The 23,945-nt window shown below is 37.9% G+C and overlaps 2 protein-coding genes across 2 annotated transcripts; both read left to right on the forward strand.

Annotated features, from left to right (window-relative positions):
• Positions 1–406: 406 nt before the first annotated feature.
• Positions 407–2,322, forward strand: LOC127968257 (uncharacterized). The gene is made up of 5 exons (XM_052569327.1): positions 407–500; positions 882–1,023; positions 1,183–1,402; positions 1,516–1,642; positions 1,922–2,322. The coding sequence occupies exons 2-5, from the start codon at positions 882–884 to the stop codon at positions 2,222–2,224; spliced, it is 792 nt and encodes a 263-aa protein (XP_052425287.1). The 5' UTR covers positions 407–500; the 3' UTR covers positions 2,225–2,322.
• Positions 2,310–4,304, forward strand: LOC127981153 (uncharacterized). The gene is made up of 8 exons (XM_052585486.1): positions 2,310–2,317; positions 2,387–2,477; positions 2,705–2,821; positions 2,953–3,028; positions 3,104–3,355; positions 3,561–3,732; positions 3,871–4,018; positions 4,140–4,304. Exons 1-8 carry the CDS (start codon positions 2,310–2,312, stop codon positions 4,302–4,304), a joined length of 1,029 nt encoding a protein of 342 aa, XP_052441446.1.
• The last annotated feature ends 19,641 nt before the right edge of the window (positions 4,305–23,945 follow it).

Raw genomic sequence — 23,945 nt, forward strand, 5'->3', positions numbered from 1 at the left:
CCATTGAGAGAGTGAGACGAGTAGTGAGAGTAGTAACTAGTGAAAGAGATAGATAGATAGATATCATAGCATAGCATAGCATAAATAGATAGTGAGAGATAGCATGGCATAACTGATAGCTTAGAGAAAGAGTAGATAATAAATAGACAACATGGTTTATTACTGTGTTTGTGGCGGGTGCAAGAACTAAAGCAAAACTGGACATAGGGTCCATTGTTTCCCCAAGGACAAAGGGATCTTCCGAAGCTGGGATGCAATTTGTCAAGATTAGGCGGGCAGATTTTTCAGCTAGCTCTGTCACCGCCTACTCGAGAATATGCAGCACGCATTTCAAGGAGGAGTACTACTCAGGGGATGCCAAGATGGTCGCACTTTCTTTAAAAAGTACGAGGATGGCTAAGTTAATTCCTACCGCCGTACCGTCTGTGAATGCAAACCTCTCTGCTTGTCCTGTCCCGAGGTCGAGAGACACCGTCTGCCGCAAGCGATATATTGCCACGGTAAGCATCATGCTAACGTTAATGTTTACAAGCTGCGTTTTAGCTCCATAATATGGACATGGGGAATCGTCATGAAAGCTTCATGGCTAACGTTTAATGTTTGGATCAGTGGTGATGATAATCAAGCAGCTTTCACAATAGTGTGTTTGCGTTTTGTGTTAGACTGCTACGGTTCTCTTTCACATATACTTGACCGTGACCGTGTAGTGGAGGCTAAACGCAAGTAAACACAGTTTACCCACCTCTGAAATGTCAGAAACAGTTTATCCACTTCTCACTTCAAAGTTTAGCTACCTCTCAGTAAATTCACTACCTCATAGAGTTTATGCATCACATGTACTCTAGACATTTATAACCACTTATTATATTTGTTTTGGCAAGATGATGACAGTTACCTCACAGCAGGAGACCGTGGACAGTGTAGACACTGTGGAGAGTGTCGATACTGGGGATCAGCCCTTGCCCTCCTCCACTTCTGATGCTGTGACACAGTGTTATTTGAAGCCCCCCCGATGGTCTCGCGGTAAGTCTTGGGTATTTTAAGGGGTAGATATTCTGTCTAAATCATTGCCAGTATCTATGCAAGCAGGACATTTCCATACACATTGATTAAATTAAAACATAGCCGCTTAGATTTGCCATGATTGTCACATGATTGGGTATGTTTACTGCCTCTCCACAGCTGTGCAGGTTAACCTGAAGCCCAAGATGGTCAGTGTGGGCACACAGACGTCTTTCAGCCCACAAACCTCCACTCCCCTCGCTAGTCCTGAACAGACAGATGATGAAGATGATGATAATGCCTCTGTCGTTAGTGACTTATCGTGGGTGCCCGAAGAGCCGATACATGAGGAGGACTTGTTTGATGAGGAGCCACCTTACGCGTGTGACCCCCACCACAAGTGAGATAATTTAAAACCAACATAGACCATTTTGAATGCTCATTTTATTGTGTACTTTAGCTTTGGTAGTTTGAATGACACCTCCCTCCCTCCCTAATTTTTTGTTGTTGTAGTGGCATTGACAAATTCATTGTTTGCCAAGAGGAGCTGATGGGCCTTTTTGCCATCTGTCCGGCCTGTTGTGAGAGGTCAGATAGTAGCATCGTGCAGCAGGAAGGAACTTTTGTTAAGATCAAGCAGGTACAGTTTTGTTTGCGCAGCAGGCCATCTGATTAGAAAATCAGAATATCTTATTACAATCTGATAGCTCTGACTGTCTTGCCAGATAATTTACAATGTATGTACCAGGCTGGTTTTAGTCTGTTGGTTTGTGATGGCATCGTATTTGAGTGTTATACTGTATTGGTCATGTGTGTTTCATTGAAAACATGAAACCAGTAATGTACAGTACTTAATCTATATTCAATCCTGATATACTGTTGATTACTCTTTTTCTTTTTTTTGTTTTTACATATCAAGGTCTGTGCATCATGTGGCTACCACCGTTTCTGGCAAAACCAACTAATGCTCCACAGGAACATGCCGACCTGCAACCTCCTGTTAAGTGGGGCCATTCATTTCACTGGATGTTTGGCCACCCAGACATTAAGAATGTTGACTCTGTTTGGCCTGCAGTGCATCAGTGCGAGCAGTTTCTTTCGCCATCAGCGCCGCTACACTATCCCTGTAATCATTCAGGCCTGGCAAAACGATCAAGCAAAGAATTTTAGTGACCTACGGGCAATGGATGGTGGGCTAGTTCTTGCTGGTGACTGCAGGTAAACCAGTGTGAGAGCTCATAGACCAGTTGCACGTTTTGATTTTGTTATTTGTTATCATGTAGGGTGGCTTTAGTTGGCATTTGCAGATGACATGGTGGATTGTCTTTACAGACCTTGATTATTAAAAACTTGAAACATAATTCAAATTTGTAATTAATTCCAGGTCAGATTCTCCTGGGCACTGCACGAAGTATGGATCCTACTCTCTGATAGAGGACAGAGTGAACAAGGTGGTGGATGTTCAGCTTGTTCAGGTAAACCTGATGTTATTAGACAAAGAAATGAACTCTGCAATTTGGTAAACTGATTGTATCTTAATATAACATCTTTCCACTAGTACAACGATGCATAGAGCTTTATTGTGTATTGCCTAACTAGAGTACAGTGTATCATAATACCTGGACCATCAACGCGTCGGTTCATCCACGCCTCCTTCAACAACACCAGCATTCTACACTTACACTGTTATGTTATGTTGCAGAGCTCAGAGGTCCCCAACAGCTCATGGTGTGAGCTTGAAGGGCTCAAGCGCAGTGTTGACCTGCTGAGGGGAAAGGACCTGCATTTGGCAACGCTGATCACGGACCGTCATCGCCAGGTATTTACAATAAAAATGCAGTATAGAATGTAAATATCTGAATTGCATTGAAGCTGGATGTTTGTGGTTTGCTGATGCACTGAGGGCCACACAGGTCAATCATCCACAAAAGTTTGTTTATTTCTCCTTAGGTTGCCAAATGGGTGAGAGAGGAGCTGAGACCTGAAGGGACACGGCATTATTTTGATGTGTGGCACATTGCCAAAAGTATGTATCCATTGTTGGAACCTTGAAGCAGTTTTTGTTAGTGCATATCAATTAATACCATTTGTTCTAAAACAGGTCTGGGGAAGGCATTGGATGCAGCTTCAAAAGAGTGTGACCAACTACAGTTGTGGAGGCCTGCTATAGTGAATCACCTCTATTGGACTGCAGCCTCAACCCCAGATGGCAACCCAGTGGTCATGGAGGCCAAATGGAGAAGTTTAGTCAACCACATCCAGGACATTCATGACCAGGACACCCCTGCCTTCTCCAGTTGTGCCCATGGCCCTCTAGACGGGGATCAGCGCAACAAAGAGTGGTTGGACCCAGGTACAGTACACACAGTATGTGGTATTATGCACACTCTACAGTTTTGTTGTATTTGCTGTCTGAGTGATTGTTTGGATGTTTTGACATGTGACCTTTGTGATGAAATGTTTTCATTCACTGGCAATCTCATAACATTTTGTTTACTGTTTATGTTTGCTATAATTCATATGTGTGTCTGTCTGCCTCCCTGTCTTGGTCTTTGCAGGCTCATTGGCAGCAGTAAAGTTGGAGAACATAATCATGAGGACTGCCTTACTGAAGGATGTTCGACAGCTGTCTCCACAGCACCAGACCTTCTCCCTTGAGGCTTACCACTCCCTCATCTTGCACTTCGCGCCCAAACACACAGGGTTTTCATACCTTGGGATGTATAGCAGGTCAGTGCTATCCAATGGAATAATACTGCCAATTATTATGCCGTTTATAGTAATAATAGTACCTATTATAATGCCTATTGTAGTATTTTGTCATGCATACACCAAGTTAAAAAAATTCTCAAATGTGTTATTTTGTAGGCTTCTCTTAGCGGCGCTGCATTATAATCACAATGCCAACCGCGAGACAGCACGGAGAAGTGATGGGACGGAGAAGTACTGCGTGTGGTATCCGCGCTTCAGAAAAGGTGCCCATGTGGTGCTTCCCATCAAAGAGCAGCCTCATACGGTAAGCAGTGTCATGCAGTTCTATCATATTTTGAGATGGTGCACGAGACATCTGTGATCAGTGGCAATGATCTTTATACAGTATTATTATGTCTGCAGGTTATGCAACATCATTAATGAAGGCCCTTCGGGAAAGCTACACCAATTCACCTTCAGCTCTTCGAGAGGTTAGCGACAATTTGTCCTCAGATGCACCCGCCCCCATCGCCAAATCCTTCGAACAGGTTCCTAAGGAGGATGCCGTCAGCCTCTACCTAGCCCGGCAGTCACGTTACAAAAAAACCTAATTTCACATTATTATTTTTTTTCCACAGACAAGTCCAATGATTTAGTTGTAAGTATTTATTTTAGTTGTTAGTTATCTTCTTTCCCTCTGTCCCTGTCATCTCATTTGGTGGTGGTTTCCTGCATGCTGCATGGTTTGTTTTTTCTTTGTGTGCTGTTGCTTTGGTTTTACTTTGCACAAGATTATTACTTTTTTCCGTCTTTGTAAGTGGCAATAATTGTCGCTGTACCCCATTCAAGGGGTCCTGCATGCCGCATGTCTACTCCTCTGCCTGTTATTTGCATGAAATTTGTTGTATGTAATTCAAAATAATTTACCAATCATTTTACCTGTGCCTTGTCAACCTCTGTGTGCGGTGTTGTCTGGGCTCACTGTGTGTCTGCTTGATGTACTTTTGCATGTGTGTGTGTGTGTGTGTGTGTGTGTGTGTGTGTGTGTGAGAGAGAAACAAAAGAAACTGTGCAAACGTTTCAGGTCAGTTATCTGCTTCCTTGTTCAGTAAATGTTCAGTAACCGTTACAAGCAATGCCAATAAACTGTGTTTTCTTATCAAAATTCATGTGTTCTGTGTACTTTATAACATTTTTAGGGCAATTGGGGGATCACAATAGAATAAGCAATTATTTTTATTAATTTTCATCCAAACGAGGCCATTGAAAGCCCTGATAGGTCTGGTCACCACTTTGAAATTGTTGTCTGATGGTTGAAACAACACAAGAGGGTAGAGGCTTCCTTATACTCCTGCCTAAAACTCCATAAGCCCAGCGTATAGCCTGCCTGTACGCAGTGTACCGGTATTGCCTAGGGATAAGTAGGAAAGATTCTTAAGTTTAAAACGGTAAGTAGGTTGGAAACGTCATTTTAAGCCTGTCTCTTATGCATGTTTATTGTGTATGCAACACATCTCCTGTCACCTATAGCTGTTGTTCAAAACACTCAGATTGGTAAAGTAAACAAACCATGAACATACTCGTGCGTGCTGGCTTGAAGGGGACCATGATCCTGCCTGAAGTGTGAGTATGCTATGTGTAGCACAAACGGATTCAGGCAGCATGCCTCAAATCCAGGATGCTGCGTTAGGCACGTTACATCTGCTGGCCGCGGGGTGAGGTCCTCGACCAGCGACCAAAACGCTCTCACCTCCCTACAACACAAGCTCTCCACCACAGTTTCCATGGGACGACACCGCCCACACAGACACCTGCCAAACACAGCGACACAGACGCATACTACTCACTCCCTCTACCGGTAAGCCTGACGGTGTCAATGACAATTAATCACGAGGAAAACTAGTTGGCACTATCAACAATAATCACACTGAAGACATGACCAGCCGTCGGCGTCGGCTACGTTTGCAAACAACATTTTCACTGGAGGAGGTGGTAAAAGCTTAGAAATTAACAGTAGGGGTTCACAGGTGGGACTGTCAAGCTAGCCCATAGCTAATCACTGTCACTAGATATAAAGAAAACGTTGACTTTTATTCGGTGCTCTTCACTGACAGTAAAAAAAAGTTGTTATTGTATGCACTGCTGTTCACAGACTACTAGCTCCAGCGGTCATTGCTGCGTTTCTAAATGGTAGCAACTCACCAGGACACTTCACCAACTCTCCACTCATTCTCCTCTGACCATGCATTTATTTGTCTTTGATTGCCATCGGCTCTCGGTATTTCCTCATTCGCCCTGTCACGTCTAAACGGTTCGAAATTATATGGCTGTGGGCCATCATAAATGTTAACTGTGGGTCTTTCCACCTCTTCCTCATCCCAGTTAGAAGCCATAGTCACTGAGTGCTAGAACTAGTTCTAGTAGCTGAGCTGCAAGGCTGAGGCTACCTTCCAGCACGTCTACCTCATGTGACGTCATCGCCGAATTGCGTAAAAAATAACCGTTACTAACCAAAAACTACAAAAACTGGACTTTAACACAATTTTGGAGACATTTCTAACTTCATATACATATCGTGACTGCTTTACGTACCCATTAATCGAAAGTAGTGTTTAACCTGCACCATAGCCTTTAAAAGGCGGCTGGAACATGCATGGCTGTTCAGCAAACAATTTCAAGTTTAAATCACAGCTGCACATATCCAAGGCCATAGATCGAAGACTTAGCTACGAAAGGCGATCATAGATCAACTGTGAGCAATCCAAATAATTGATAAAACATAAAAGTAAAACAAATAAACATGAAACAGTCATCCTAAATGTGGAGCGACGGCAAGTCAACACTCAACCTGGCGCATTCTTGAACTCAAACTTCCCTTTGAACTTTACATTGAATGATTTGTTTGCGAACCGGGTATCACAAATTGCTTTGTTTTGAACTCTCTCACAACAGACACTGAAGAGAAGACAATGCTGAATAAAGTCGTAGTTTTTGCCATTTTTGGACCAAAATGTATTTTCGATGCTTGAATATATTCTATCTGACCCTCTGATGTCACATGGACTACTTTGATTATGTTTTTCTTACCATTTCTGGACTGAGAGCTCTCGGACTAAATCTAAAATATCTTAAACTGTGTTCTGAAGATGAACGGAGGTCTCACGGGTTTGGAATGACATGAGGGTGAGTTATTAATTACATAATTTAGATTTTTGGGTGAACTATCCCTTTAAGCAGAATGGTGATGGTCCAAGGCTTGGACGATGAGCTCAAAGAAGTAGCAATCTGGGATGGGACGGGCGAGATCAGCGTGACGTTGTGGGACAGCTACGTTAACCAGGCTGAGGGTGCCAAGTCATATGCATTTAAGAACTTGTGTACAAGAGAGAGAGATGGGAGCATCCGTCTGGGTACCGGCCCGGCAAGCACCATCGAGCAGATCGCAGATTTGGAAGTTCCATACGGAGAAGGTGGCAAGGAGCACGGATTAAAGGGACTTTTCAGTGCAACTTTAAAGGGCATTGACGTCGTGATTCAGCTAAATTGTTCCAGCTGTCAATTTAAGCAGACAGAGTTCGTAGAGAAGTCCATGACACACAGGTGTGAGAGATGCAACCTCAAGCAGACGTCACCAGCTTTCTCGACCTGTTTTGGAGAAAAAGCTATCTTCTCGACTGCCGACGGCGAAGAGAGAGTGCTGACGAGCTACCTGCACGACACCAGACTTAGCAGTGCGTTCTTCAGTCGGCAGTTTTCGATGTAAAAGTTAACGTGCATGGCTTTCTTCTATCTATCGAAGCTGTGGATGTGAGACGTGCTTCCGGTGCGGATGACCAGCGGGCCGGCGATACAGACGAAGGTGCAGCACAGGTGGCAGAGGATGTTGAAGGGCAGGTCGCAGAGAAAGGGCGATGCGGCAACTCCTTGCTCAGTGGCCTAAACAAGTTTGGCAGCTTCGTGAAGTAGAGCATGGTTTGAGAAATATGTTTTTGTAATAACCTATTGTGTTTGACATTTCACTTAAAGTTTTCTGCTTATTTATAGGCTGTAATAAATGTTAAATAAATATATTTCGTTTTATCTAAATATTTGTTGCATTGTGTGCTTATTTTACCCAAGTAGGCTACAGGTGTCAAGATTTTTTTAAATGTACAGGCCTATGCCATAGTAAAGACAAAAGTTTGAATAGAAAAGTAGATTAAGCTTAAATAATTGTAATACAGTGTCTGAAATTGAGTTTATGTGCTGAAATGGATGGTGTTCGTTATAATAAATATGGACAACATACATTTGGGCTGAGCGCTGCCGTCACCGAAGTTTTCTGTGTCTATAAGATTTAACAAATTTAAAACCTCGATTAATTGAACATGACAAGGTTTGTACTGTAAGCAGAGCAGAACAAATTAATCTTGATAATTTCAGATAACTTTGATTGTAATCCATTACATATCTTTCTATCAAACAAAACTTCATACAACAGTCAATACTTTGTTGGCCAATTACCAAGCAATGATTAATTGTGTTCAGTGTGAAAAGGTTGCCTTAGCAATTCCGCAAAGGAGAGCTCAGTTTAGTGTTACTGTCTATGAGACGGCTCTCTCTCCGCGTGCGCACCGAGCACAGTGCGAGTAACCAGCTGCTCAGTTCAGCTTTTCCGCGTCTTGTGTTTGAATGCTTTAAAGTCTTTTGAATGGTTACATTTGTAAGTGGCCAGGCTTAATAACATGTGAAAATGATACGCTTTCATGACGACACGCAGCAGCGTCCTTTTTCATATTGAAAGCGTGATCTGACATCATAGCTCACTATCAGCAGTTATTTTATCTTTGTTCGTAACATTTCTTATAGATTATTGCTCGGTGTAAGAGATAAATAAAGATCAGATAAAGATAAATTGGCACAAGTACCAGTACGAGTGATTGCGTGTGTGAATTAGTCATACCGTCTCTATATTATTGTGAAGATGTGGGTTGTAAATAGCCTTCAAAAGTAGAAAAATATGCTATAATAAGTTTTGAGATTCTAAGCTACTTTAGTAATAAATCACAGGACAGCGCTGACAACTAGTTTCTGTGTTCCTTTGTGTGCGCGATCATCACAGCTACTGTTTATGAGTGTTCGTGCCACAATGCAGCTGCGCGGACATGGTAGCTCGATAGAATAATACACATCCGATCATCTAATCGCTTGAATGCCCAAACCATAAAACAAATACAACTGACAAAGTTTGACAGTGACAGAAAGACAGAAGACTGTGACAGTATACTTAAACATGGTATTCAAGGTAATGAAAAAAACGCATAGAAAAGTAGATTATGTCTAAATAATTTTAATTTTGATATTTGGATGTTTATAGACAGTTTAACTTGGATGTTTTAAAAGCTTTTAACTTTTATTTTGGCTCTGTTTCTACTTTTCTGGACTGTGTTGCAGCTATTAAAAAAATTTATTTACAAAATACTATCAATTTGGTCTGGAAAGATTGGAAATATTTTCTGTGTACTTTTGTCAGTTAATCAAAGGTTAAATAGAATTAGCAAATCACAGAATCTTTGATTTACTGGATTTTATAAAATGTGGCAAATTCTGTAAATGGGGTTATGGATGAAGTAATGAAGAAAAAACTTATAGAAAAGTAGATTGTGTCTAAGTAATTTCAATTGTAATCTGTGGTGGTTTTATTGGCTACATGTGTTCAAATAGGTCCTGTAGGGATACGTTGATTAAGGCCCTGTCTTCATTACATCTATGAAGATTATTCAATCAGGTCCGCTTGTAGGCTCATGACACTTTTGCCATTATGCAATATTTGTGTGGTTATCAATTTAATTTGTCAAAATATTTTATTTAAACTTTTTTTTTTTTTTTTTTGAGAATTTAAACACATTTTAGCATATAAAACAAGCTGACCCCCTAACCTTAACTTGGCCATTTGTATTTTAAGTAAAACAGCAGTTATAAAAGTCAGTTATGATGAGGTAGTATTAATCAGTCCCTCCAGTTTTTCTCAATTCTGCTATCACTGAATAAAACGCAAAATCAACAAAATGTTGCATTTTATTGCAATCCTGCATAATTCCTAATTTTACCGAAAAATTATCACAAAAATGAAAAAGACCTCAGAAAACATTAAAATATAATCTCTCAATTGAAATATCTCTGGTTTAATTAAATTTTTAATGCAGTTTTACGTGGAGATGTTGCGGGAAAAGGGGAAACGCCTTTTCCTCGATTTACTGAAGCCTACTGAGTAAAACACATTTTGCAGCTGCACAGTGAGGCTCAAGAAAAAATGTGTGATGAATTACTTTTTACTTATTTTAATCAATTGATAGGTAAAGCAAAAATAGAATTAATAATGAAGATACAGTAATTACATGTTTTCGATATCATTACAGTTGGTACAGAAGATAAGTTTTAAGTAATTTTGGTTCTGATAATGATACATTATGTAGCTTTAGTTTATGGTATATGATATTGTAAGATAGTTTTTGCATGTTTTTGTTAATTGTTGTTGGATAATGTTTTGGGTTTTGTGCAAAATTTAACATGGTTAATGTTATAAAAAAAAATAGTAATAATAATAAAAAAAAAAAAAAATATATATATATATATATATACATATATATATACATATAATTTTATACAGGTATGTGCAGAAGGAGAACCTGTCTGATCTGTTAAATGAAGCACAAGATTTAGAAGAGCACTTGATGACCAACATGGTATTCAGGATGTCACTGTAGTGTGATGTGGTGACTTCTATGGAGGAAGTGCCTGAGAGAAGTGTGGTGCAAGACACATGGATGCGTTCAATGCAGAATTGGTTGCAGTGGATACATCAATCATTTTTTTTTCATAATATATTGATTTCAGTACAAAAGGTTATTTTACAAATTAATGTCTTACACAATATTTGATTCGATTTTAAATGACAAAAGCATTTTAATTAAAGGCATATTTCACTCCAAAATGAAAATTTTGTCATTACTCACCTTCATGTTTTTCCAAACCCATAAGACCTATGTTCATGATCAAACACAATTTTAGATTTTGATGTAATGTGATGGATTTCTGAGTCTCCATAGACAGCATGGATGATTATATGTTCAAGGTCCACAAACATGGTAAGATTAAGGAGATTGGTAAAGCAATTCATGTGACATCAGGGATTGAATTATAATTTTATGAAACTAAAATAATATCTTTTGTGCATAAGACAAAAAAATAAATAAAATAAAACTATTCAACAATTTATCTCGTGTCTTACCCTGGTGTCATTATAGAGACTATATAGTGAATGTAAATGTTGTACATTTTTATTTGTCAGGTTTCACTTGCTGAACCGGTTTATATAGGATTTGATTAAGTTTGCAACAAAGCACATGCAGAAGTAGCCTAATAATTGTGAAAAGAGACATTTTAATTATTAATAAACAAATGTTTTATTGTCGGCTGCAAGATTAAATTCACAGTGCTGGCTCTCTCCGACAGAGAAATGCAACATTCACAGATTGTTGAATGTTGAATATTAATGCACCCTGTCATTAATCATAAAAGCTGCACATCTACCATCAGTGCAGGGCAAATCTTGCACATATTTTACACACCTGCATTTAAATGCAGCTGCTTTTTTTTCAAAATTAAATTATATGAAAGCAAGTAGGGCTGTGTGATAAATCGTTTTTATCGATTAACTCAAATTTGTAATTTACATCGGTTTGTTTGAATGAAAATCGGTTTTCTTTTTAACATCCACTGATGCACCACTCAGTTCTCCCGTAGTTCAGAGTGGCTCAACCCTCCACCGAGTCTGACAGAGACACGCCGCCGAGCAAAGGATGAGCGGAGCGGTGTGATTCTGACTGGAGCCTCCATCACAAGTACAATTCATGCCAACAGCCCATAATATGACTGCATATTCAGCAAGAATTGATGTTAAACATATTTAGCTATGGCTTGATCAGGTTATAATGACTGCAATAGTCGAGCGGGATGTTAAAGGCTATATGAGTTTGTCTGTTTCTTTTACTGATCATTTTCGGGTTAAAGCATGATTTAAACAGATAAAGCACACGCAATTCACACGCAATCGCTTTAGCGATTCAAACAAATGTAATCTTACAGTTAGTATTAACAAAAAATAAATAATAATAAAAAATAATATATAATAAAAAAAATAATAAAATAAAATAAAGGTCTTTCCAGCATTAAGGTAATAACATCACAGTTTTGTATCATCTTGTCTCAGTTATAAGTTTATAACTATATTAAAACTTGTTTTGAAAAATTTCTTTGTCATTTGAATATTGATTTTAAAATCGATTTAAATCATAAATCTGATTTTTTTTTAGGCCATATGGTATCGCCCAGCACTAAAAGCAAGTAAAGAAGGCTCCCTTTAAAATCACTTATGTTGTCAGTTAATGAAGCTCTTTTTTACATTGTGTGTATTTTGTGGATTATAATGAGAGAACTTGAGTTTAATCGTGAGGACGGTTTATTAATCCGTCCATTCTTTAGTTTCAAAGATTTAGCTAAATTGTGCAGGTTTAATTTATTTGTTTCTTGTTTTAGGCTAATTAGGCATAAATAATGTGAATGAAATTATACAGCGCTTCACGTTTAAACATGCAACAATTTCTTAATCAGTTTACAGACAAATGTCTTTTTCCCAAGAAGTTATCTGTCAAAATAAAGGACAGCTAACGAATAACAAAAATGCATGTTGTTTTATTAAAGGAATTTTAAAATATAAATTAAAATATAGACATAATATATGAAAATATTGACATTACATATTAATCCATGAAGCCAACCCCCCTAAGCCTTTACCGCCGGCACCAGCAGCAGTAAAAAGGGCCTTTAGGCTGTCCACTTACTGTATGGTTTTGTATTACCTCCACTTGATTACATACAATACGATAGATTTGTGTGTGTGTGTGTGTGTGTAAGCTTCTCAAATAAATTGCTCTTCATGATTGGAATAATAAAGTCTGTATCTATAGATGTCATTTAACGGCCATAATTTAGTCTAAATGAACACATGCAACTGAATTATTTTAATATTGTCTGTAACTTACATGCATGTTGAGGTAATCTACTCATTGTTTCTAACTGCATCCAGTACAGACAGGAGGTTGTTTTTGTATTTATGTCATAATGGTCATTATGTGAGAAAATCATTTGCGTTTGATTTCTGTCATTAATAAATATTTCATTTTCTTTTTTGTTATGGTAAAAAAAAAAAAGAGAGAGACAGAGAACCCCACACAGACTCCCTGGAATGATGCTAAGTCATTAACACAGTGTTGCTCACCTTCTTCACAGGGACAGGGAGGGATATATGGCATTATTTCCCTGTCAAATGTCGAGAGCACATAATTGTAGCGCGAAAGTACATTAATATATAATGGGTGAGCGTGAATCTCTCTGCTCGCGTGCGGAAATATAATGTCCGGATCGCGAATGTCTCTGCTCGCGTGCGAGAACCCAGCTTACAAAAAAAAAAAGTCCCCAGGACGTCCCCTAAATGGCCTCTGCAAACGTTCCCCGGTCGTGTAGGGTCCGCTTTACGTCTAGCGGACGTTCGCAAAGACGTCCTCCGGACATTCACGGGGATGTTCACAGGATGTGCAGCGGACATTCGGGACATTTAGGGGACTTTCGCTTTAAATCCTCTAAATGTCATTTTATTGTACTTTTAAGCTAATCAAAGACAATGGACACGCTGTATGTAGCAAAATACGTTTATTTAAATTGCGGCTATTTTCGTGTGTGTGTGTGTTTTGGTGCATGTTGTGTCTGCGTGTCTCTGGTTGTCAGCTGTGGTTAGTCGATGGCATTTCCTCCCATTGTCTTCTAACCTAAAACAACAAAATGAACACATTCAGTAGTGTTATGACTTTATATGTCTAGGACTATCTTTTATCCATTGACAAAAGATTTGTAAAGACTGTTGACAGTTTGGATTTAGACCAAACGGTCCGAAATTTAGCGGACATATGCCTTTTTGCCGCATATAGGTATCTCAGTGTGTATTTTTACCATATGGAAATTAAATAATTAAGTTAATTATCTGCCAATATTATATACGTTTATAATCATTTCAGCTTTACAAGCTAGCGTTAGCTTAGAAAGTGTTCACATAGCCTAACGTCAGCAGCCGCGCGGGACAACTTCAGCAAAGGTTTAAAAAGGTAAACTTCATCAAATGTAAGCATTGGGAGATAAACAGTAGTTACGGTAGCTATAAGTTCTAATAATATAAAAGAATAAATATATTTTTTGACCAAACAAAAGCGAAAACTCAAGGCCGTGTCTGAGGAAATCACCGGATGACCGTTAACTGTCATTAGCGGCTGAGCGTTGCCATGGATACATGCCGCGTGCCCTATTGTGACGTCATTCGGTCATGTGTTCATTTAATCGACAGCTGCTTGGATCCTATCTCCAGTGTGGCTATATTACTTTTTTATTAGAGTTCTATGTAGTATAGCAGTCTTAAATGCAATAACTAAAATAATTTATTTCCTAAATAACTTTTTTTTATTTGTCTTACCTGTGTTATTTTTCACTTTCTTTTCTTCATGTTTTCCTTGGCTGCATTCACTCTATAACATTCTAGTAGAGCTCCTGGGATGCAAACATATTTTCTTCATTCATGCATAAACTTAATTGTAGCTATGTTCAGTTATATTATTGAAAGGCATCATGATTTTGATGTTTAAATGCTGAAAACAGACTCCTGATTTAATGACATTTTTCATTACAGAAGTTACTCCTATTTTCTTTTTCAGAAATGAAAATGATTAATTTAACATTAACTTTATTTTACAATGTATTCAAATCTATATATAATAATAATAATATCAATCTGCAAATCAAAACATTTTTTTTTAAATTTTGCAATATGTTATAACTTTTATTTTATTTTTTATTTTTTTTGGCAAAAATACCCTTTAAAATCCAATACGAGTTTGATTTTGTCAACTCTCTTTGTCTGAGTTGCAAGGTGTCAGTGTTGGGAAGGTTACTTTGGAAATGTTATAGGTTACAGATTACAAATTACCTTATTTAAAATGTAATATGTAGCGTCACTGTTTCAAGTGACTTTAAGTAATGTAACTGTTTACATTTGATTACTTTTTGATTATTTTTTCTAAATTTCTATTGTTTTCAAATGTTGATTATTTTGAATCATTTAAAGCAGGCAGGGTTATTGTTACAGTGGTACTCAACACTGATTACTCTCAGATTTCAGAATCCTTCTTCACTTAAATTAAGATTGTAAAGTACAACCACATCAAAATAGGACTTTAGCAGCTCTTTTTACTTTGCAACCTTTTTTAGGTTAAATACAGATTTAAAATCAAAAGATATAGTTTAATAGATATGATACTGTTTTTGAAATCAAATCTTTGCATAGCTATGACAGGAAACAGGAAACATTGGCATCTAACAATGCCTTGGAAAAAAGGCAGTTAATCTAAAAATAAAATAAAATAAATAAATAAATAATAATTTACATAAACCAAAATAGGAAATAAAACAGTTATGGAATAAGCATGTGTCATATTCTGTGTCTTCAACTCCAGAAACATTGGTGTCTCATATTTTAAATATGTATATGTGTATATGTATATCGACGTCTGCCGAACGTCACATCTGCGTCTGCCACATAAAAGTTCGACTTTGTGAACATGACGTCTACGTGACGTCTACGTCTGCAACTGTTACAGTTTGGCTGCCTGAAAGTCACGTCTGCGTCTCGTCTGGGTACTTCCGTTTTTTTTTTTTTTTTCATCAATAGCGCACATTTATCTTGAGTAAAAAAAACGGTGAAACGCATGAAGTGTGTTTCTTTTTTTTTTTTTCTTATCCATAGATTTTATTTTAGGCAAGTGGTGTTGATTTGTGAAGAAGGCTCAATTGATCAAACATATGCTCATTGTGATTCATGATGCTGGCCTCTTGGTTGTTCCTTAGAAAGAAAAAAAAAAAACGAATGTTCCAAATATATTTCTAAAATAACTTAATAAAGAAATAGATATGACCACTTTGCCATTAAAAAACAAAACTGAATATTGTAATGGCTGCAACATCAGCTGTGTATGGGAAAGAGAGAGATCAAAAGACAGGGGATCAGTCAGACTCTGGACTAGGATTCTGATAAACTGTGCGGGGCTCTATTCGTTCCCTTGTTTCAACTAAAAGTTCCCCTGGGCTTGGCGGGCCTCCAAACTGCCCGGACCCTTATGCACCTTCATACCCATTTTTTTCTCTCGCAAATATCACAAATATTATATTATTTTTTATTTTTTTTAATCAGCTAAACAAGAAGTCAATATTAGCAGACTTCTGTTTAAGACACACCATATTGCCTATTTTTGCTCTATTTCACCAATAAAAATAGCTCATTCCAAACAGAGGCACGGTGCTGTTTTGTGTCTCTGAGCATCATGACAGTGTTTTGTTCCTGAATTAATCAACCGTTTAAATGATCAATGATACACTTATTAATAGTGACTTGATGCCACCTACTGGCGGTTTTCATTTCACATTTAAAGTAACTTTACATTTTTTTTTTTTTATAATTGTTAATATCAGTAGGCTATTCAATGTTTTAGGATTAAAATATCAAAACATTATTTTTGCATTTGTAACTGCAGGTTAAAGGATTCATGTCCTGCATTAAACCTTTACAATTAATTCAGAACCCAGCAGCAAGATTAATTTTTAATGAGCCAGAAAGAATACACGTCACACATCTGTTTATCAATTTGCACTGGCTTCCAATAGCTGCTCGCATAAAATTCAAGGCATTGATGTTTGCCTACAAAACTACCACTGGCTCTGCAACCATTTACATAAATTTGTTACTTCAGACTTATGTGCCTCTAGAAACTTGCGTTCTGCAAGTGAATGTCGCTTGATTGTTCATCCCAAAGAAGCACAAAGTCACCTTTACAGACTTTTAAATTAAATGTTCCCTTCTGGTGGAATGAACTCCCCAACTCAATCCGAGCAGCTGAGTCCTTAGCCATCTTCAAGAATCGGCTTTAAACACATCTCTTCCATCTTTATTTGACCCTCTAACTTTAACACTCACTATTCTAATTCTATTCTTTAAAAAATCTAACTACCTTTCTAATCTTTTTGTATTCTATTTTCTTTTCATTTATTATGCAATTGTGTGTGTGTGTGTGTGTAAAGACCTCTTACACTAGCTTGCTCTATTGTTTTATTTTTTATTCTATCTGTTTTCTTTTTATTTATTATATTAGTTAAAATCCCATGCTACGTGTACTGTGTTAACCTAACTGAGACTTGTTATAGCACTTATATATCATTGCTCTTTTTGTTGTTTTTGATTGCTTCCACTGTCTTCATTTGTAAGTGCTAAATGAATAAATGTAATGTAAATGTAAATGTAATGCATGAAACAGTGTGTAAATACATCTAAATGCCTCTTCAGATGCAGCGTTTTTTCTCTGCATTGCAAAGATATATTTTGTTTATAATGATTTTTATTGGTTTGGTAACAACCCTGAATTTCGTATAATTTTATAATTTTTTTGCAGACACTTTATTGATTAAATTTAAGAATTTGACACTAAATATAATGCACTCTTCTAGGAAAAAATATGAAATGCCCATTAAGGGTGAAAATAACTTTAGGAGTCGGCTTCTCCAACACACTCAGAAAAATATAGTCTGACCGGGTTATGGCTAAAAATCCCAGAAAATATTGAGATATAATTTTTGTCTCTATCGCACCCTTATATAGCCCATTTAATTCACTGATCATAAAGCTTAAAATAAGCTTATCTTAGGTTTTCTCAACGATAACGATCCAGGACACGACAAATACATAAATACATACATAAATAAATAAATAAATAAATAAAAATGGTCCTTCAATGTATGTTCAACATCGGAAACAATTGTGCTGCTTAATATTTTTCTATGATATTTTTAAAGGATTGATTGATGAATCCTGGCAGATTTACAGTTTTTTTCAACTGCTTACACACATTTTCCAAAGTTTTCCTCTTTTTTTCAAAACTTAACACACAAATTCAAGAATTGCACACACAAGATGCAAAATGCCTCACATCTCTTTCAAAATGAAACACCACAGTCAAAATATCACAAACATATTTTTATTTTTTTGCTCTTTGTGGTTGTAAATGTAGTATTAGTGTACACAGTTTGAAAAGAAAAAAACACATCAAAAATATGTAGTGTTGTAGCATGTAGTGTAAAACCAAACATAATGTGTGTGCTTCATGTGGAGATGGTTGGGTGTATCTAGGGTGTATCTCTCCTCCGGGCTGGGTCCGGCCACAATACGTCATCCACGTCACATGCTATATTCTCTCTTGATACCTTACCAAACTGTGACCAATGCAATGCACTGTAGTAAATGAATGCAAGGGTACTACAGTAAAATATATTTATTATAGTATTGGCCTATTGTTTGTTATGGTAAAAAGCCATTATGTGTACATTACATTAGATTGTTACATACCGGTTCTCATTTCTAAAGGTTCGAATTAAACCCGCCACAGTAAATCTACTCAAATTAGGCTGGACTCTCAGTCCAACCTCTCTCATTGTTAAACCATGGTTTATCACATGATCGACTACTGTAGCCCTAATCTCATTCGAGACCACTCTTCTTGTTCCTTGTCCTCCTCCATTTCTGACTCGTCCTCTTCCTCCCCTTGCTCCCCTTCCAACTCCTCTTAGTCGAACTCCTCCTCTGGCTCTCCCTCCAACTCCTCTTAATCTGTCTAAATTGTTTGCATCCATTGTCCTAAAGCTATTACTTGACCTTTGGCCTATTTATAGGCCCCTACTAAAGTTATGATTGGTTGTTGTTACGTAAAGCAACAAGTGTCTGCACATGTGAGGAGTTAGTGTGAGGCACTGATGAATTAGTGTGCCATTTTGATTGGCTGTGTTTATAAAAGGAAATCAAGAAACTTCCTTTCAGATTTTTGTGTTGCATAGAAAATTGTGTGTTGTGTTTTGCAAAAAGTGTTTAATGAAATTGAAAACTGAGTAAAAGGCCAAAAATGTGTGTATGGTTTTGCAGATTTAGTGTGTGGTTCTGGTGTTTGAGTGTCAGGTTTTAGAAAATGTGTGACAAGTAATAATTTTGTGTGTAAGCAGTTGAAAAAAAACTAATTCAAAATATAGAAATCTTAATAATTTGACATTTTATATATATATATATATATATATATATATATATATATATATATATATATATATATATATATATGCTCTATTTCACCAATAAAAATAGCTCATTCCAAACAGAGGCACGGTGCTGCTTTGTGTCTCTGAGCATCATGACAGTGTTTCGTTCCTGAATTAATCAACCGTTTAAATGATCAATGATACACTTATTAATAGTGACTTGATGCCACCTACTGGCGGTTTTCATTTCACATTTAATGTAGTTTAAAGTATTTAAAGTGTATAATTGTTAATATCAGTAGGCTATTCAACGTTTTAGGATTAAAATATCAAAACATTATTTATGCATTTATAACTACAGGTTAAAGAATTCATGTCCTGCATTAAACAGTGTGTAAATACATCTAAATGCCTCTTTAGATGCAGTTGTTTCCTCTGCATTGAAAACATATATTTTGTTTATAATTATCTTTATTGATTTGGTAACAGCCCTGAATGTCGTATAATTCTAATTAACTTTATTGATTGAATTTAAGAATTTGACGCTAAATATAAGGCACTCTTCTAGAAAAAAAATAAAAATAAAATGCCCATAAAGGATAATAATAACTTCACTGCTGTGAACTGACTACGCAGAATGTGAGGAATATCAATAACTTTAGGAGTCGGCTTCTCCAACACACTCAGAAAAATATAGTCTGATTGTGGTTATGGCTAAAAATCCCAGAAAATATCGAGATATCATGTATGTCTCCACAGCACACCTTCATATAGCCTATTTAATTCTTCTTTGTTTGTTTGGTACATATAATAGACTGATCATAAAGCTTAAAATAAGCTTATCTTAGGTTTTCTCAACGATAACGATCGAGGACACGACAAATACATAAATAAATCTCAGCCTATTCTCACCATCATTACTCCAGTCTTCTTTGAGACATGGTCCTTCAATGTATGTTCAATGTCGGAAACAATTGTGCTGCTTAATATGTTTCTATGATATTTTTACAGGATTGATTCATGTATCCTGGCAGATTATTATTCAAAATATATAAATCTTTATAATAACATTATTGCTGAATAAATGTTTACATTTAAAAAAAGGAAAAAAATAATTGAATAATAAAATTATATTAGAATTCTAATTTAGATTTTAAATGTAAAATATAAGGAGAGGTGCTTGAAAAACTTAACATTAATCAGGGCATAATGAATTTTTCTATGTATTTTATTATTATTTTACAGCAACAGTCTCAGATCTAGCAGCCGATTGCGATCGATGGGTTGGCCATCAAGACGATCAAGTGCTGTAGGCTACATTAAAAATTTAAAAAGATAAAAACAAAAGATCTCAAATGAAAATTCAAAAAGGATTTCATAAAAATAAACTGCATCATTAATGTACATTGAATTGGCCGGGAAAAAGACGCACAAAAAATGCAAAAAAAAAAAAAGTCAGACGCAGACGTCACGTTATAATGCAGACGGAGATGTCACGTTATAATGCAGACGCAGACGTCACGTTATAATGCAGACGCAGACGTCACGTTATAATGCAGACGTCACGTTATAATGCAGACGTCACGTTATAAGGCAGACGGAGATGTCACGTTATAATGCAGACGCAGACGTCACGTTATAATGCAGACGGAGATGTCACATTATAATGCAGACGGAGATGTCACATTATAATGCAGACGCAGACGTCACGTTATAATGCAGACGGAGACGTCACGTTATAATGCAGACGTCACGTTATAATGCAGACGCAGACGTCACGTTATAAGGCAGACGGAGATGTCACGTTATAATGCAGACGCAGACGTCACGTTATAATGCAGACGCAGACGTCACGTTATAAGGCAGACGGAGATGTCACGTTATAATGCAGACGCAGACGTCACGTTATAAGGCAGACGGAGATGTCACGTTATAATGCAGACGCAGACGTCACGTTATAATGCAGACGGAGATGTCACATTATAATGCAGACGGAGATGTCACATTATAATGCAGACGCAGACGTCACGTTATAATGCAGACGCAGACGTCACGTTATAATGCAGACGTCACGTTATAATGCAGACGCAGACGTCACGTTATAATGCAGACGGAGACGTCACGTTATAATGCAGACGTCACGTTATAATGCAGACGCAGACGTCACGTTATAAGGCAGACGGAGATGTCACGTTATAATGCAGACGCAGACGTCACGTTATAATGCAGACGCAGACGTCACGTTATAAGGCAGACGGAGATGTCACGTTATAATGCAGACGCAGACGTCACGTTATAAGGCAGACGGAGATGTCACGTTATAATGCAGACGCAGACGTCACGTTATAATGCAGACGGAGATGTCACATTATAATGCAGACGGAGATGTCACATTATAATGCAGACGCAGACGTCACGTTATAATGCAGACGCAGACGTCACGTTATAATGCAGACGTCACGTTATAATGCAGACGCAGACGTCACGTTATAAGGCAGACGGAGATGTCACGTTATAATGCAGACGCAGACGTCACGTTATAAGGCAGACGGAGATGTCACGTTATAATGCAGACGCAGACGTCACGTTATAATGCAGACGGAGATGTCACATTATAATGCAGACGGAGATGTCACATTATAATGCAGACGCAGACGTCACGTTATAATGCAGACGGAGACGTCATGTTATAATGCAGACGCAGACGTCACGTTATAATGCAGACGCAGACGTCACGTTATAATGCAGACGGAGATGTCACGTTATAATGCAGACGTCACGTTATAATGCAGACGCAGACGCCACGTTATAAGGCAGACGGAGATGTCACGTTATAATGCAGACGCAGACGTCACGTTATAATGCAGACGCAGACGTCACGTTATAATGCAGACGCAGACGTCACTTTTTAATGCAGACGCAGACGTCACGTTATAATGCAGACGCAGACGTCACGTTATAATGCAGACGGAGATGTCACATTATAATGCAGACGCAGACGTCACGTTATAATGCAGACGGAGACGTCACGTTATAAGGCAGACGGAGATGTCACGTTATAATGCAGACGCAGACGTCACGTTATAAGGCAGACGGAGATGTCACGTTATAATGCAGACGCAGACGTCACGTTATAATGCAGACGGAGATGTCACATTATAATGCAGACGGAGATGTCACATTATAATGCAGACGCAGACGTCACGTTATAATGCAGACGCAGACGTCACGTTATAATGCAGACGTCACGTTATAATGCAGACGCAGACGTCACGTTATAAGGCAGACGGAGATGTCACGTTATAATGCAGACGCAGACGTCACGTTATAAGGCAGACGGAGATGTCACGTTATAATGCAGACGCAGACGTCACGTTATAATGCAGACGGAGATGTCACATTATAATGCAGACGGAGATGTCACATTATAATGCAGACGCAGACGTCACGTTATAATGCAGACGGAGACGTCATGTTATAATGCAGACGCAGACGTCACGTTATAATGCAGACGCAGACGTCACGTTATAATGCAGACGGAGATGTCACGTTATAATGCAGACGTCACGTTATAATGCAGACGCAGACGTCACGTTATAAGGCAGACGGAGATGTCACGTTATAATGCAGACGCAGACGTCACGTTATAATGCAGACGCAGACGTCACGTTATAATGCAGACGCAGACGTCACGTTATAATGCAGACGCAGACGTCACGTTATAATGCAGACGCAGACGTCACGTTATAATGCAGACGGAGATGTCACGTTATAATGCAGACGCAGACGTCACGTTATAAGGCAGACGGAGATGTCACGTCCATTGAGAGCAGTGAATGAAGTGCAAGTAAATTGTGCATTGCCTCACACACAGCACTGAGCCATGTGAGGACCGTGTTCTGATCCGTGTTAGGGAAAAAATTAAAAAATAACTTCACTGCTACACGTGAATCACGCGTGAACGTCTGACTCGACACTTCACTGCCACACGTGATTTACGTGACGTCTGCGTGATGTTTACGCCTCGTCTGCGTCTTAAAATGAATGGATTTAATAGCATAAAATCAAGACGTCAGTGAGACGTTCAGTGAGACAAGTGCATGTTACAAAGTCATATTAATGAGCTCCTCCGAGCGCCATAAATGTCCTCCGAACGTCAAAAGCGGACCAAATCCGGACGTCCTCTGAACGTCCGCCAGCGAACGTTATAAAGCGGACGTACTGCGGACGTTTGGAACGTCCCAGGTCAACTGGGAAACTTCTTGGAGGAGTTGGATGTGCTGCTATAAAACTTTCCTGAAGATGGTACTCCTCTGGTATTGCTTGGTGACTTCAACATCCACCTAGATAAACCCCAGGCTGCTGACTTCAAAACTCTGCTCGCCTCATTTGATCTCAAGCTAGTGTCTACTACAGCGACTCACAAATCAGGCAACCAACTGGACCTCATCTACATGCGCTGTTGCTCTGTGGACAACTCTTCAGTTGCTCCACTGCACACCTCAGACCACTTCCTCATTACTGCTAACCTAGCACAGTTGATGGTCTGGGAGGTGAAGAGATTGAAGAGGTCCCACAGGAAGAGCACTGCAGATAATTTCAAGACCCAGAAGTGCAACAGGGTGTAACTGTCATGCGTACATCACACAAAATCAGTTCACTTAAAGTACACTATAGCACCTAATTGTCCTTTTTATATATCTTCAGTATTAAGTCCATACACAAATGATTTACAATAACTTATCTTTTTTTTTTTAAGATAACTTTTTTTTTTACTATATTCTTTTTTATTTAACCTCCATTCATTGTATTACTTAGTGTAGTACTCAGTACAGTACTATTTAGTCTATCTCTTAGTTGTGAATTCGACATATCCGAAAATAAAGTTAAAAAAAAAATGTTTTTTATATTTCTTCGTCAAATTAATTTTATGGTGTCTGCACACACATATTAAATAACTATACAAATTATATTGTATTAAAGTATAATAATGATAAATATTAAAACAAATGTTGTACTGCAAACAAGTTATTACGTACAAT

Source organism: Carassius gibelio, chromosome A4, assembly GCF_023724105.1.
Source record: "Carassius gibelio isolate Cgi1373 ecotype wild population from Czech Republic chromosome A4, carGib1.2-hapl.c, whole genome shotgun sequence".
In the NCBI taxonomy this organism is placed as follows: domain Eukaryota; kingdom Metazoa; phylum Chordata; class Actinopteri; order Cypriniformes; family Cyprinidae; genus Carassius; species Carassius gibelio.

Coding starts and splice junctions, on each gene's coding strand:
- LOC127981153 (XM_052585486.1), top strand. Junction 2,478..2,704: donor TGGATGTTCAGCTTGTTCAG/GTAAACCTGATG, acceptor GTTATGTTGCAG/AGCTCAGAGGTCCCCAACAG. Junction 3,029..3,103: donor TGTGTGGCACATTGCCAAAA/GTATGTATCCAT, acceptor GTTCTAAAACAG/GTCTGGGGAAGGCATTGGAT.
- LOC127968257 (XM_052569327.1), top strand. CDS start 882: ATGATGACAGTTACCTCACAGCAGGAGACCGTGGACAGTGTAGACACT. Junction 1,403..1,515: donor GCGTGTGACCCCCACCACAA/GTGAGATAATTT, acceptor TTGTTGTTGTAG/TGGCATTGACAAATTCATTG. Junction 1,643..1,921: donor CTTTTGTTAAGATCAAGCAG/GTACAGTTTTGT, acceptor TTACATATCAAG/GTCTGTGCATCATGTGGCTA.